Source organism: Scyliorhinus torazame, chromosome 10 (assembly GCF_047496885.1).
Source record: "Scyliorhinus torazame isolate Kashiwa2021f chromosome 10, sScyTor2.1, whole genome shotgun sequence".
In the NCBI taxonomy this organism is placed as follows: domain Eukaryota; kingdom Metazoa; phylum Chordata; class Chondrichthyes; order Carcharhiniformes; family Scyliorhinidae; genus Scyliorhinus; species Scyliorhinus torazame.
The window spans coordinates 30,975,837-30,993,143 of NC_092716.1; the positions used below are offsets into that span (position 1 = coordinate 30,975,837).

The 17,307-nt window shown below is 45.8% G+C and overlaps 1 protein-coding gene across 1 annotated transcript in view; it reads right to left on the reverse strand.

Annotated features, from left to right (window-relative positions):
* Positions 1–277: 277 nt before the first annotated feature.
* LOC140384795 (cadherin-13-like) overlaps positions 278–17,307 on the reverse strand; it is a 971,948-nt gene continuing 954,918 nt past the window's right edge. Inside the window, exons 7-9 of the mRNA XM_072466785.1 lie at positions 17,071–17,249; positions 9,857–9,951; positions 278–830 (exon numbers count right to left, since the gene is read on the reverse strand). Of these exons, the coding sequence (XP_072322886.1) occupies positions 278–830; positions 9,857–9,951; positions 17,071–17,249 (827 nt within the window). The remainder of the gene's footprint in view (positions 831–9,856; positions 9,952–17,070; positions 17,250–17,307) is intronic.

Genomic DNA, 17,307 nt, shown 5'->3' on the forward strand with positions numbered 1-17,307 from the left:
ATGTGTGGATAATTATAGTTAGCGTGTGTGCATTATTACTGTGTATATGTGTCTAGTGTGTGTCTATAGATTGACTGCATATCAACGCACGCCACATATACATATATTGCAGGTACCTGCGCCCTGGCCCCCATGCCTACATTGGGCCCCTGGGTTACTCCATGGGACAGATGTGCAACTGGAGTGAGCTCCAGAAGCCTCAAAGTCATCTGGCACTGCCAGTCCTGGAGGCCCGCCATTGCTTGAACCATGCAGTTAAAACCCTCAGCCATGGTCCTCAGGAACTGAGCCATGCTTTGGTCATGGTTGTCACCACTTGCACCAGGCTTTCCACTGCAGACGCCACTCTCGCAGCTTTGGTGTGGGTGCCATGCACTGCCGGAAACCTCTTCTGTGACAGAAAGCTTTGGGACTCCGTCATTCGGTCTTGTAGTCGTAGGAGTGCCGCTGATAACCCCTCTTGATATTCCAGGCTCTGCTTTTGTATCTCCAGCATCTGAGGAACCAGCGTGTCCAGAGGCACACAGCACCTGACTGGGACACAGTTGAGTCCTGTGATCCAGCAGACCTCTAACCATCCTGCCACTGCCTGATTTTCATCAGAAGTTGTGTGGTGCTCACCATATCGTGACCCAGAAGCCTGCCTGCTAAGTTCGGCCACCGAGGTATGTGCCTCTGCGATGGTAGATGGTGTAGCTGATAGCTGTGACCCTTCACCCAAGTCCTCCTCTGAGATTTCCTCAGAGTTCCTGTTGAGGGTGATCGGGGATTGGGACGGGGGGAGGGCGGGGGACTGGTGCCAGATGTGCCAGGCTCTTCTGTTGGTATTCCTGCAAGGCAAGGGAAGCACGTGGCTCGTTCAAGGGTTTGGACTTCACGTGAGACTGGTCTTCTGGATGAAGATGCAGTGGCTCCTCAGTTTTCTCTCACAGGCCCACCTCGCTTTCAGTGCATGCCCACTCCTGCTCCTTCTCTGTGAGCTCCATGGCTGTCTCCTCAAAAGGTGTCAGAATCTTCAAATCGGGCATCCCACCGTCCTTTTTCTCTCACTCACTGTGGTTGTGGACAAGCTTCTCCTGTAGGAACACAAATGTAGGTAATGTGAGATGAATACCTGGCGGGTCAGTGGTCGATAACACCTGGCATGTGCGGACACTGCACCTAAGCATGGAAAGGTTCTGATGAGGAGTGCCAGGAAGCGTTTGAGGCTGTTGGTGGGAAATCGAGTTCTGGGGTCCTGCGAGGTGATGGCATGTGTGATCGACATGACATTCTGGGGGGGGTGACAGAAGGGTGGAGTGCAGAGAGGAAACAGGGAGCACTTACTTTGGCTTATCGGAGTAGATCATTCATCTTTTTTCTGCATTGCACACCCATCCTCTTGGTCAGGCTGCTGCCATTATTTCCCAGGCAGGATTTCTCACCTTGCTGAATGGCCTCCCACCAGCCCGAAGGTACACTGTAGGCCGACTCTCCTCCACGGCATCTAGCAAATGGGTGAGTGCTCTCGCCCTAAATCTATGAGCTGACTTCCTAGCTGTCATCCTCCTGGCTTGAATGAGAGTAAATGCTGTGGAGCTGTTTAACTTCAGTGAAGTACTCAGATGGACTCCAGGACAGGTGAATCCGACCCTTCATGCCTCAGACACGCTGGACTAGATTCTCCGAGTCTCTGCGCCGAAATCCGTGGCACGGGTAGGAGGCCATTGACAGAGGCCCGCCCCCCCCCCCCCCCCCCCCAGGCGCGATTCTCCGTGCGCACTGGCCGAGTTCCCGAGGCCGTGGTTCTAACCGGCCGTCGGGAACTGTGGGTGGCGACTGCGGACTCAGTCCGCGGCTGCCCTGGCGTGGGGCAGGGAGGTCAAATACTGGGGGGCCTTATGGGCGTCCGGGGGGGGGGGGGGGGGGGCGATCGGACGGGTAATATGCAGCGGTGCAGGACCTTCTTTCCTGGTCCAGGTCCGCCGGCTGAGTCCGCCATGTCGCATGGGGCGGTCGGTGCAGGCTGCCATCGTGCGCATGTGCGGATTCCTGACCTGAAGTGCGGGGCCCCGTATCCGCAGCCAAAGCTGCGAGAAGCACTCCGGGGCTCTGCTAGCTCCCTGCAGATGGGAGAATCACTCAGGACTATCTTAAGAAAAGTCCAGAGTGAAACGCCAGTGGTTTGACGCTGGCATGGGAACATAGCCCCATGTTTGGAGAATCCAGCCCGATGTTTGTCACGTGTTTAAAAAAATATGTGCAAATTGCGGCCCTGATTGTGCTGCCAGGGCCAGTGGGAATCACACTGATTTTCTCGCCAAACATGACACTGTCAATTCGGAAAATTCCGCCATTGTTTCGAATCTGTAAGAGAGTTAGACAGACTCAAAATCTTAATTCTGTTTACCTCTCTACAAATGCTGCCGGACCTGCTAGGTTTGCCAGTATTTTCTATTTTTAATTTCAGATTTCCAGCTTTCACAGTATTTTGTTCCTATTCTTTTAGCTTTGTTTTAGAACCTGTTTTTGCAAGATGACATAGCCCCTTCTCTAAAGGATAAGTGCTTTGCTGCTTTCTGCTACCATTAAATCTAATGATAGTGCGCATTGATTTTACTTTTGCTCCGAAGGACTCAGAGGAATATAATTTCTGTACAGCAAATAACCGGAATACGCTCCAAACAGTTTTCATCCTTATGAAGGGAATAGCTAGCTTTCCTTTGAGGCACCATTGTGTCAGTATTCCTATCACCCATGCCAGGAGCCGTGTCATGTCTTACATCCTTCTTCCAGTCCAAATGTTCAGTTTGAAGAAAGTAGGCATCTCCAACTGGTCCAATTATCTGCATTTGTTTTCATCTGGTGCAACAGTTCAAAAACATTCCATCTACCAGATCAACTGTTCCTGCATTTTGTCCAATCAAGCTGCATATCACCACTGTTAATACAGAAAGATTTATGCCTGATTATTTTCCCATTTCTTCGTCAATGATTCCTATACAGCAAGACTTTGGCTAACTCTGTCTTATTCAGACTGTTATGAGTGACAATAGGATAAGTGGATGGGATAATGAGCATGGCAATGTTGTTCATGATTCCACTGAGTCAAACCAGCTAACTAACTCACTGCATCTTATCTGCATCAAGTAAGCAATGGTGCAAAGCCAATGTCATCTCTATGGTTGTGTCTTGGGAATCCACTCCATGGTTCATTTCAGCACACTTTTGATTGGGAAGCATCATTGACAGTCCTCCCCGAGGGAAAATCCATTTTTTTAAATTTTTTTTATTCTCCTTTTTCACGTTTTCTCCCACATTTACACCCATCAACAATAACCAATAATCAACAAGATATGTCAATTCCCATAATAACAACGATCCCATCCGCCCACCAACCCCCAAACCTCAACCCGCATGTTTACATAAACAAATGACAAAAAGGAATCAGGGATTACCCGTAGTCACCCTTAATCTACACGGCTCTCCACCCGCCCCCCCCCACTCCCCCCCCCCCCAACCAACGCCATCCAGCCTGTAAGAGAGTACCGTACATTATACCCCAAAGTTGTACCCCCCCCCCCCCCCAAGTCTCCAGCTCCTCCCATCCACGCCTCTTGCAAAACTCCTCCTCCCAACCTCGGTTCCCTCCCCCAACCTCGGTTCCCTCCCCCCAACTTTCCACCCCGGCTAGACCACTCGGACCCTGTTCTGTCAGGCTCCGATGGCCGCAGCCCCTCCCCCCACCTCACTCCCGTTCACTGGCCAGCGAAAACCGGCCAGCGTGGAGGCCCCCGCTTTCCCGCTTGGTCCCTTTCCCCCTTGCCCGGCCCTAGGAAAGCCCAAAGATCCCCTTTTAGCACACAAACCCCGCATATCCACCTACACCCCAAAGAGCCCTCCTTTCGAGCCTTCCCTTGTCCAAATATATGCAACATTGGCTCCTTTAGCCTCTACCCCCACACGCAGTGATACAAAAAAAATAAGAAAATACAGTCATGAGGTTATATCGGCACATGACCATTCCTCAATTTGTCAGTTCTGCCACAGTCCTTCTGCCTTTGCAAACTCCTCTGCTGCTTCCGCCGTTCCAAAATAAAAGTCCCTGAGCTTGTAAGTCACCCTCAGCTTCGCTGGATATACAATGCCGCACTGCACCTTGCCAATGTACAGTGCCCTCTTCACCCGGTTGAAGGCAGCCCGCCTCCTCGCCAGCTCCACCGTAAAGTCCTGGTATACACGTATACCAGCTCCAGCCTACTGCACCACCCGCTTCTGCTTGGCCCAGCTCAGGACCTTCTCCTTCACACTGTACCTACGGAAGCACAGAGTCACTGCCCTTGGCGGCTCACTCGCCTTTGGTACAGGCCTCCACGACCGATGAGCCCGATCCAGTTCATATCGGGAGGGGTCCTCCCCCTCCCCCAGTACCTGAGGGAAAATCCATGATGGACCATTTGTTCCAGGATAATCTAGTGTTTGGACAACATTTAGAGCTTTGACACTTACCTGCTCATTGCACAATGTCTCCCACAAGGCTACCAAAGTGCTTCATATCTGCACCCGAGGCACCCGATCTGGTCCACCTCCGAACTCTCGCCACTTCTGGGGTCACCTTCCCTGACTCATTCTGCAGCATACCACCCGCGAGCTGAAAATCTCACTTGCGGGAGGACATTTTAAAGGTCAGGTTCACCGAGCTAGCAATCCCCCGACTTGGCCAACCTGACGCAAGGATGACAATCTGTCCCTTTTTGCTACCTTTGGTGCAACCAAATAAATTTACTTGGTGCCTGAATCAATAAATCATCTATTATGGGCCAGGGTTTAGAGAACCCCAAAGTGTATCATGGAGTTCACCTGACCCACAACTTTAAATAGATTTTGGTTATGGGGAACACAAGGGCCCACTTTGCAGGTGTGGTGCAACAGAGAGCTAAAGTATATTCAAAACAAAACAATGTTTATTCTATGAATCCAGTTAACATTTTATAAACACACAGTAAAAATCTTATCAACTACCAACACAAGTAACTCCACAGATACAATACTCTATAGATAACCCTTAATAACTTCCCAAACAACATCTGTAAGTTAAATCCTTTTTAAAATAAAGACAGCAGGTTTAAATGCTCGACAGAAACAGGTATTACTTTGAAATCATCAATGATCTGGAGACATTCATTAGCTTGTAGAGAGAGAGATCATTATACAACTGCTTGCTTTGAATGCAGCTATCCACCTCCGAAAACGAAACCAAAAATATGCTGCAGCTGCCAGCTCAAAATCGAAAGTGAAAGAGAGACAGCCCAGCTCCACACACACACAGCTATTTGATAAACACCCACTTATTAAAGGTACATCCACCTGACACATCCCAAAGGTATTTTGTGGGCGAATTATAAAACACAATTAGGCACCAAGTTACACAAAAAGAGATCAGGGTAGTTAGTCAAAAGCCCAGTCAAAGAGATAGGTTTTAAGGATCTAAGGGCGGTAGAGGGGCAGAGATGTTCAGGGAGTGAATTACAGAGCCTAGGCAGTGATGGTTGTCATGTTCTGTAGACTGGCCGAAGTGAATGATGAACTACAGAACATTTAATTCAAATAATTTATTGTAGAACAACTGCGTGATAAATAAAATAATACACTACTAATACTAATGAACTATTGTGGAACTACTGCAAAATATGTCTATCCTCGAGCACGACCTACTCCCAACTTCCAGGCCACAGGGTCACGTGACAAGTTTACACTGCCACCTAGTGGTCGGAGGCCGTGGTTAACATTATGCACAAACCTGCCTTATGCATATTATCACAATGGTAGCATCTCCAATAATAGAGTATTTGGAATTAGGGTTGCTTAAGAAGCCAGAATTAAAGGAGTTCTGCTATCTTGGGAGTTTATAGAGATGTGGAAATTACAGATATAGGAACGGGCTGAGGCCATGAAGGGACAATGGTGAGAATTTTACCTCTGATGTCTACTGACAAGCGTAAGGATTATTCAGTATTGAGAAATTAGCAGCTCGGATATACAGCTTGAGCTTCCCCTGCGCGATATGAGCAATGAGACAATTAACCAGCATGCCTGAAATTCTTCTGTCTTTACTTTGACAAATATATTAATATGTTGAAAGCAAATAGGCTATTGTCTTTATTGAAACAGTGCATGCTGGAATCCTAAGGAAACATGTTGTAATCATACAGCACAATCTCAGAGCAATGGAGCGTTCAGTCCAGTCTCAGCCCGAGCAGAGCAAGCGCAAGTTTTGAGGCCCCAATTACTGAACTGAAGCTCCAACAGTAAATTTATCGCTTCCACAAAAACCCTGCATTCAAATTGCTTTCTCACTGAGCCAGATCTCAACATTCAAAGCAGAACAATTTGATCTGGTTTGCAGCAACAAGATTTTTACATAACACTCTTTTCATTTTGCCTTTGAAATTCGGTATAGCAGAGATGGAGGAGGTAGACCCTGCCCTTGCAGATTCTTAACTAGGAGTGGTAGCTTTCGTGTGATTGGAGATCAGGTTGAACACTGGGAGCCAGAGTGGAACAAAGGCTCAGCCTTAGCAATGACAGCATGAGCAGCTTTTTCAAAGGGTTGTATCGTGATCAATAGCAGTGCTATCACATGTTGAGAAGCAGACCCCAAGTAACTGTGCTTTTCCAGCATCTTTCGGCAATAACAGCAAGTTTCTTACAGGGATGGCAACAGTCTACATTTGGTTAAGAAATAAATCATAAATTACCAAAGACTAGCAAGAAAATGCCAGGGACACACAGGTCAGTCATGTAAGTAAAAGAAAGATAGGGTGCGCGATTCTCCGCTCCCGCGCCGGTTGGGAGAATCGCCTGGCGCGCCACTTTTCCCCGCGACGCCGGTCCGACGCCCTCCCGCGATTCACCCAAGCGGCGACAACGGCCCCGTCGGGTTCTGCGTGGCGCAGGCCGGAGAATCGCCCGGGACACCCAAAATGGCGATTCTCCGCTAACCCCGCTATTCTCCGGCCCAGATGGACCGAGCGGCCTGCCCAAAACGACGGCTTCCCGCCGGCGCCATCCACACCTGGTCGCTGCCGGCGGGAACAGCGCGGGAACGCTGGGGGAGCGGCCTGTGGGGGGGCGAGGGGGGTTCTTTCACCGGGATAGGACTCAAAAGGGGTCTGGGCCGCGATCGGTGCCCACCGATCGGAGGGCCGGCCTCTCTGAAGGAGGACCTCCTTTCCTCCGCGCCCCGCAAGATCCATCCGACAACTTCTTGCGGGGCGGCCTCGGGGAGGACGGCAACCACGCATGCGCGGGTGACGCCAGTTACGCAGCGGATGACGCGGCACCGCTTTTATGCGGCACCAATGCCCGGCACCGCTGAGGACGCTGGTTTCGCGACACGCCCCCCCCCCCATGTTTCTCGCGGCCCCGATCCTAGCCCATTTTCGGGCCCTGAATCGGTCGAGATCGGGGCCGTTTCGTGGACCTCGACGGCATTCACGACGGCGTGGGCACTTAGTCGCGGGAGCGGAGAATCGCGCCCAGGATAACATTTTAGATCAGATCCTTTGTCAGAACCATCCTAAATACTAATAGAGGATGCCGACCTAATAGGTTACACTGTTGTTGATTGTTTAAAATGCTAGTCTTCTGAAGTGCATTCTAAACATTTTCTATTTTATTTCTGATTATTGATAACATTTACCATTCTCTATTTTATTTTCACTCTATCGTAATGAACTGGATTTTACTGAAGCTAGAAAGAACACTTCCATCTCACACACACACACAAATACAGGCACGCTCTCACACACACATTCACACACCTACAGACAACCTCTCTCTCTCTCGCTCTCTCTCTACATAAGACCATAAGATATAGGAGCAGTATTTGGCCATTCGGCCCATTGAGTCAGCTCCGCCATTCGATATGTTCCTCGTCTGCATTTATTTCAATGCAAGGGGCCTGACGGGCAAAGCGGATGAACTCAGGGCATGGATGGGCACATGGGACTGGGATATTATAGCTATGACTGAAACATGGCTAAGGGAGGGGCAGGGCTGGCAGCTCAATGTTCCGGGGTACAGATGCTATAGAAAGGATAGAACAGGAGGTAGGAGAGGAGAGGGAGTGGCGTTTTTGATTAGGGAGAACATCACGGCAGTACTTGGAGGGGATATATCCGAGGGTTCGCCCACTGAGTCTACATGGGTGGAACTGAAAAATAAGAAGGGAGAGATCACCTTGATAGGACTGTACTGCAGGCCCCCAATTAGTCAGCGGGAAATTGAGGAGCAAATATGTAAGGAGATTACAGATAGCTGCAAGAATAATAGGGTGGTAATAGTAGGGGACTTTAACTTTCCCAACATTGACTGGGACAGCCATAGCATTAGGGGCTTGGATGGAGGGAAATTTGTTGAGTGTAGAAAAGATTTACTAGGATGTTACCGGGACTTGATGGTTTGAGTTATAAGGAGAGGCTGGATAGACTGGGACTTTTTTCCCTGGAGCGTAGGAGGCTTAGGGGTGATCTTATAGAGGTCTATAAAATAATGAGGGGCATAGATAAGGTAGATAGTCAACATCTTTTCCCAAAGGTAGGGGAGTCTAAAACTAGAGGGCATAAGTTTAAGGTGAGAGGGGAGAGATTCAGAAGGGCCCAGAGGGGCAATTTCTTCACTCAGAGGGTAGTGAGTGTCTGGAATGTGCTGCCAGAGGTAGTAGTAGAGGAGGGTACAATTGTGTCTTTTAAAAAGCATTTAGATAGTTACATGGGTAAGATGGGTATAGAGGGTTATGGGCCAAGTGCGGGCAACTGGGACTAGCTTAATGGTAAAAACTGGGCGGCATGGACTGGTTGGGCCGAAGGGCCTGTTTCCATGCTGTAAACTTCTATGATTCCATGATCCCCATTCTCTTGCCTTCTCCCCCTAACCCTTGATCCCCTTCTGAATCAAGAAATACCGTTATTAGTCAAGAACACCAGATTTTGTGCTTGAGGTGCTGTTACCTACAGGGCTACAGACCAGGGGCAGGAAGGTGGAATTAGACAGAATAGTTCTTTCTTAGAACATAAGAACTAGGAGCAGAAATAGGCAGTTTAGCCTCTCGAGCCTGCTCCACCGTTCAAAACAATCATGGCTGATCTCATCAAGGCCTCAACTTCATCGTCCTGCCCACTCTCCGTAACCCTTAAACCCATTACTGATTAAAAATCTGTCTGACTCCTCCTTAAATTTACTCACAGTCCCAGCATCCATTGCACTATGTGCAATGTTCTTGTCGGATGGCCTAATTTATTACAAGAGCACTTGTACCAAAGCTATAAGTGATTTATTAACATTAACTGTAGGTAAACTATATACAAGACAACAGATGAAAAACAGTAAAATTGTGCCAAGCAACTTCTCTCCTCAACTTCCTCTAGCCAGTCTGAGATCAGCTAACTTTAACATTCACTTATATACTAGTGAGACACCTAATGGTCAGTCAGTGAATTACAACACAACCATGATATCACTACACTATGGGGTATCGAATTCCACAGATTAACAACCCTTTGGGAGAAGTAGTTTCTCATTTTGGTTTTAAATGTGCCACGTCTTATCCTGAGACTATGACCTCTTGTTCTAAAATGCCCACAAGAGGAAGCATCCACTCCACGTCTACTTTATCCATACCTTTTATCATCTTATATACCTCAATTCAATTTCCACACATTCTTCTAACCACTAGAGAGTCGAGGCCTAAACTGCTCAACCTGTCTTCATAAGACAAACACACTATGAAACACACACCACACACACATATACTCTCTCTCTCTCTCACCCCCCCACACACACACACACGTGCACTCTCTCTCGCGCTCTGTCTCACAGACACATTTTTAGGCTGAGTTCAAAAAGAGAGTTCAGCTGCGTCCAAAAGAACCTCACATAAAATGCAATAACTCTCATAATGACAAAGTGAATCTAAAAGGGAACGGTTAATGAGAGTTAATGGGAGCTCCTAAAAGTTCAATTACATCCATTAGGATTACACTACATACAATAAGTGGTAAAAACGCAAGGTTCATAGTGGAAGCATACAGTGAGAGGGATGTTGTCATAAAAGGGTTCTGAGGAAAAGGAGTATTTTAGCACCGATGGCTCTAATGCCAAATCAATCACATCTAACATGGAATAAATCAACACCTGTGGATAATTATCGCCCCCCAGTTTCCAGCAAATAGATTGGTATTAACACAATTTTTTCCCTATCGGCCTGCAGGTGGAGGAAAATGCAACATGGGACCATGCTATCATTGCAAATTTGCCTTTGCAGCACTGGTATGCTTTCTGGTAAAGGGCACATTAAATATGGTTCATTACAGTGACATGAATGTCAGCTCATTAAAAGGATTCTCGTTATGAATTATTTTGATTATGTATTACTGAGATGATTTACCAAAAGTCAACCTAGTTTCTGCATCCGATGAGGTTTACTTAAATTGGGAGAAAGTAATCTTGACTTATCGCTGTCAGTGTCCCATCACAAGTATTATTGCAAAGGACAGGATGCCTTCATATACAGTAATTGAAATCTACTGAAGGACGGTTGGAGCCTTCTTTCTCTTTGAAGGAAGTGCTGTGCTATGAAGGTAATCACACTTTAACGAGGTGCAAACTGCTGTTTGAACTGCCAAAAATAGGTGTGCTTTATGTACTTTAAGTAATGCCTTTGTAACTGGAACTAATGATAATGGCAACTTTTTAGTGTAATTTGCCTGATCTGAGGTGCCTATCTAGGACCAAGAAGGACATTGTATGCAGTCTGAAATGGTGTGGTGAGCAAGAGACTGAAGCTACAAAAGCACCTGCAGAGGTGTAATGAGCTGAAAGATCTTATATACTGAATGATCTATGCTTCTACTGAAGCACTTAATACATGTCTACAAATAATTCACCGAAGGACAAGCTAATGTTTCGAAAGACAGTCGATAAAACTCAGCATAGCAACTAATGATCTCGCGAGGTGTTTCACATTATTCCACAGAATTTCAGAAGGACCGACACAGAGTTCACGATTGGCACACATAACTACTTCAGATATACCCAGCGATTAGATCCTTTAAAGGGATGTTGTCCGAAGGATCCCCAACATTATACCACTAATAGCTGAGAGACCCAGTCTACTCAGGTTGATCACAGACTCAGAGCTCAGAAATGAAAGACAATCTTGTCACACATTGTACTCCCCAGAAGACTATTCCTTTGCAAACTATTGCATCATTACTGAACTAAAAACGGAGTGTGCCAAAGCCTATAGCAACAACTGATATTTTCTATTTCTTATATTGTAATTCAATTCACTTCCATGTCCAGTTTTTGTATTGTAAAATCAAATCCCAAAGCCAGTTTCCCTGACGTCTAGTGACAGTTTTATAAACGTCCTATCCTTACGGCCTTCTGAATTCTCCCTCAGTGTACCCGACCAGGCTCTGAAATGTGGCGACTAGGGGCTTTTCGCAGTAACTTCATTGCAGTGTTAATGTCAGCCTACGTGTGACAATAATAAAGATTATTATTAAGTATTGGACCCCATACCTCAAATTTATAGTCTTCACTTTGTCTGACCTGCCCCTGCAAGGTTTCCCAAAAGCCATTCTGTAAGTCACAATCTTGTTATATATAGTGTTGTGCACTCGATATATTATCCTATCTTGTTTATCTGGCCTTATCCTCTTTCTCCTCCATTTTCTAATTGATTCAGTGTTGAGACTGGAGGTACTAGTTCTTAAGGCCCACTGTTCTGAATTTATCCCAACTTGCTTGTTCTTACCTTTGCAGAAATATTTGTTCTGTACTGTACCAGTTGTGCTTTGAAAATATTGTTGCATTACTTGTAAAAAAAATGATAGACTCTAATAAAAATATATATTTAAAAAACTGCAGGCAATCTGGTTCTGGTAGTTTGTGTTTTTGGAGAATGATTTCGTTTCGTTATACTTTTATTAGAAACTTTAACACTGAAAATTGAGTGTGAGGCTTGAAGTGTGAAAGAGACACGAAGGACAGGAGAAGTCTGCCTGAGTTCTTTTTAAAAAAACACGTCCTTAGCTGCTGCAGGGCTGGACTTTAAAAAAAACAGTGTGAGAAGATTAGAACCACAGGGTTCTGTTCACCTGCAGCCGCTAATCATTTCCAAGCCAGTGACAAACACAATATGGTCATTAGCAAGGGAAAAGCTAGCCAACAAGAGCTGATTAATCTTAGAGCAAAAGGTCTCAGCTGGGATCATAATAAATTGGAGAAGATGAAGCAGATTTTCCCACTCATGCACCTGGGTGTATTGGATTGTTTGGCCACAACATATACAAGCACATTACGTGGGGAGGGGTACATGTTCCTCATAGAGACCAATATTTGTCAGTTAATTTAAATGGATGTGAGATCAGGCAGGCTGCACGGGTGTGTGTTTCCCCCGCACAGTTATGTATTAACTCCACAAGTGGGAACACAAAAACATGCTCCAGCGCTTTTAGGTGTATTTATTTATGCGGAAGAGTTGATTTGTGATAGGGACAGATTTGAAGTGATCAACTAAACAGCCAGATGCGCTATGGGTCAAAACTTTCCTATTTAAAAAAAACACTATTTTTATGCAGGACATTTTCCACAAAATATACAGCACTCATTCAGCCCTATCCAATTTCCATATTCAACAACTGACCCACTGTCCCATCTTGGGTGCCCCGTATTTATTATAACACCATTAAACCCCTCTACCCCTCCTCGCTGATGATTACCAACTATTGAAGAAAGGGATGAACAGCCTCCATCACGAATAAAAACCTTTCCTCTGACCCCCTGATGGCAAACTTAATTTTGTCCAAATGTAGAAATGCCGACAGGGCTCAGACCCACGCTGTCGCCCTAGGCACTTCCGGAGCGCACCACCCTGACAAAATCCTCCTCCGGGCCATCAAGGTGGTGACATGGCGGTATTGTCGCTGGACTAATAATCCAGACAGCCAGGATAACAATCTGGGCGATCCGGGTTTGAATCCCACCACGGCAGGTGATGGAATTTAAACTCAATAAAATATCTAGAAATAAAAGTCTAATGATGACCATGAAATCATTGTTGATTGTTGCAAAAGCTCCAACCACTGCTCCACCATTTCCAGGACTGCCCAAATTGGTTCGGTCACTTTTGCCAAATCTTCAGTGACCTCCTGCCGTTTTTTAATTAAATTCGGTCGATCGGAACTCCACTAACTTGTCCGTCAACCACTGAGCGGCAACGATGCCACCGGTCCCTCCGCCATGTTTTCCCCTCCTGCGCATGTGTCTTCTCTGAGGGCCAAAGTGTGCTCCTTATTCGACACACTCCCCGTTTGTTAACTCTTCGGCATCTCTCGCCAGAGGAGGAATCTTAGTCCTTCCACTGTACCACCTTTCCACCTGCACAACCTCCACAAAATGGGCAGAAAGAGCCACCGTCCTCAGGCAGAAGCCACCTTAAGTGCGGCCACTCGCTCCATGGCCGCGACTTGAAGTCGGGGTAAAACCTTCCTATACAACAAGTGTCCGGGATTTGGAAGGCTCCCTCAGAGTTTTATGGAAACATATTTAATAATAGCTTTCAAAGGGGAGTTGGATAAAAACCGACGGAGAAATAATTGCAGGGATATGGAAAAAGAGTCATGGAGTGGGATTAACTGGATTTATTTTCGAAAGAGTCAATGCAGACTCAATGAGCTGAATTGTCCTTCTGTGCCATGCTATCCTATGATTCCAGGTGTGCATGCAAGATATATTTCCCTGTACATATAATGTACAATGACTGGACAAAATCAAGTGGCATCATGCCCCTCTAGGTACATAGGTACTTCCCATCCTTAGTTCATTTTAATTTGGAACAGTTCAAATTGGCCAACTTTGCATCTTTCTAATGACACTAAAAATGAGACTGCGTTAGAATGATAACTATTGTGTACTACATAAGCTCTGCGTTCGAGCCCCACCCAGGGCCTGATGGCCAAGAAAGGTGCGTTTTGAGTGGGACAAACAGCTTGCTCATCAACCTGCAAATGACAGACATCAATGACTGACAGTAAGAGCTGGAGTGATTTCTGGTCATGTATCTGTTGGAAAGTTGGAGCCTCTACCATCACTTTCCACGGCTACAACATGCAAGTAAAAGCGCTTATTGCCACAGCAACTCAGACTACCCAAGTGATCTATAACACACCACCACACTACATAAAGAAAAACAGAGATTATGGTAGAGTGGAGCATCCAACTATGATGAATCCCATTAACTCATTGTAAAAAGTGATATCGGTTCCAATGGTCAACCATGGAGAACTCGTCCAACATCAATAAATTGAATGATTCCTGTTGCCTGCCTGCTATATTGGCTTAACTGATTTCATAGTTCACTCAATCTGAGGGACACAATGTAAAAATATTATGCAAGGATTATTCTCAAAAACAGATATTAAGTGCTAAATATCACCAATTTAGTATTTTTTACATTATAAATGCAATATGTTTAGCTGGTGTCCCATTTGCAGTTTGTCATTATAATCTGACTCACTGAAATATAAACCAGAGATAACAGACACAATTTTCCACCCATGCTGCACCTGAAAAGCAGCGAGCCTCAGCGCAACGTGGCTGACAGAAGCTGGGAGACCCCGTTCTCGGGATCTGTCCAGCTTGCAAAGCCTCACGGGGTCTAACGCGATTTCGCGAGACGTTGTAATATAAATCCCACCCATTGTGGGTGGGATCACTTTTTAACAAATCTGCATGTTAAAGTGAAACAGCTAATCTCACTTTGCATGCAGATTCCCGAGGGATCCAAAGCATGGGATCTATCTCCTTCGTCTCGGAGACCTTGGGCGAGTGCCATTCAGTACTGGTCTCCGCAAACAGGGACCAGAGCGGCATTTGTGTGGGTCTCCCAGGGGATTGGAAGTTTCCAGGTGCCTGCCCTTTGGGCAGGGTAGTGCCCTGGCACTCCTGGTGCCAAGTTGGCACCCTTGACACTTGGGTGCCAGCCTGGCACTGCCAAGGTTCCTGGATGGCACTGCCAGCTGGCAGGGGCAGTGCCAGATTGTGCTGGCATCTTTTATGTGATGGCGATCTGTCCAGAGGTGCTCTGCACGGGTGTTGATGTGGGGGTGCCGGGAGACCCTCCCATAGTGCATTGAAGCTTGGCGGGGGAGGGGGGAACGGGGGGGGAAGAGAATCGGGAATCACTTCCGGCCTCCAGAGATCGGGATGGCATATAAAAATGTCGTCCTGATTTCTCGCTACGTTGAGGAGTTCCCGCGAGCTAAACTTGTCAGTGCACAAAAAGGGGCTATGTGCCTTGGCCACACATTCCCTGCTGAGGCTCCCTATCTAATGTGTGTGCCGTTTTATAGCATTGTGTTTCTCGGCACTGAGTGCCAGGAAACAGGCAGCTAAACGTGCTCGCTATGGGACTTTGTTCCTATTTAGTTAAATCCTGCCCAATATTTCTGACAGAAATGTTCGAGATCTTAGAAATGCATATCTTGTGAATGTTTACAGTCAACAGGAGCTGCGTTAATAAAATGAGTGCATCTTTTCTCAAAATGAACTAACTATGCCTTTGCTATTTATAGATTATTTCAATGTTTACAATAACTTAGTGAATTTATCAATATTTTGGAACATGACACATTATTTTCCTCTGGCAGACATCATCAGTTGCTGTTAAAATACTGGGGCACACGTTGCCTTTGTATAATACTCGGAATTATGTGTAAGAGAAACTATCTTTGAGATAATTTTCAAGAATCATATAAAGCGTTCATATGGAAAGGATATTAATATGATTTGCCTGCCAGTGAAGGGGTAAATACTAATCTACATATCAGGGGCTGTAGCACTTTTGATGTATTATAGCAAGTGCTGTAGAACACTAAATAAATGCCTTTTCACATACTTAAATGGGCTCGTTTGAGTAATGTGTCAAAATTTGAACTGTTTCTTTTTAATATCAGAAATTGATGTCAATAGGAACTGTTCACAAAACAATGAGCAACGTGAAATGAGGTCTGCAGATCACAACAACTTTCTTTTAAAATAGAAAACACAACACAAAGGAGTTCACAGAGGCATTACCAAAGAAATAACCTCCAAGGTGAAGAAGGATATATATGTACAGGCCCTATAAAACTTGTTTAAAGAGGTCAATGTTAAGGAGGATCTTTAAAGGAGGAAAAGAAAGCAAATCCAGGGTCTAGATGGTTGAAAGTCCAGGTTGGCACAATGATGAAAGATGCACTAAAAAAAAGACTTGGAGGAACAGAGAGTTCAGTGGAACAGTAGGACTGGAGGAGGCCAGTGGCCGAGCGTGGAGGACAGGAGATCAGTCAAAAGAATATGGGACCAATCGAAGCTTGGAGATCAAGGTCTCAGCAGCAGATAGACTGAGGTTAGTTGGAGGTCAGCAACATTACTAAGGTGAAAGCATGTAATGTTTGTAATAGAAAGGAAATGGGATCAGGAACACAGCGCAGGGTTGAATAAAATGCAAAAGGTTGTGAGTGTATTGATTCAGCCTGAAACGATGAATTCTGAGGGGTGTGGAATCTGCAGCTATTTCTGACATTTGGACTTGGTAGTCTTCCACTCAAGGCTTACGACAATGCTGGGAATGGTTGCAAATGGGTGATGCAGCATCTCACAGATAAAAGATAAGGCAGAAAGATTTGGTCCAATCTGATAATGCACATTCTGTCAACTTGCCAGGAGCAACATCATATAGAGGTTAACTTGCTGCATCATACTATCCTCTGGGCTGAAGGAGGGTGATATGAAGATAAATACAACCAGCATTCCAAACAAAACAATTGGGAGGTTACCCTTGATATAAATTATAATGCTGAATTCATACTGCAATGAAACTTTGTCCAACACTACAATTATTTGTGCATATAATTCACAAACATTGGACCAACATGAGCAGCGTTATTCATGATTATGGTTCTCTGATTTTGCAATGTGCCCTGGAAATGGGCTTTGCATTGAACCATTGAACACAACAATCCCGATACACCTTTCACTCACCTCGCGGTCCAAGATTGAAGGTGGCACCACAGTGACAATGTCCCCTTTCTCTGGATCGATGTAGAACATGTTCGGAGATGGTGTCGCTGGTGTCTGTTTAGTGATGCTGTAGCGCAGAACTGCGTTGTCTGTATTGGGATCATCTGCATCGTAAGCCGTCATGCGCATGACAGTAGTTCCTAGAATGAGAGCGATAAATGACAGTTTATATCACTTCTTTATTTTTTACTTTCCGCA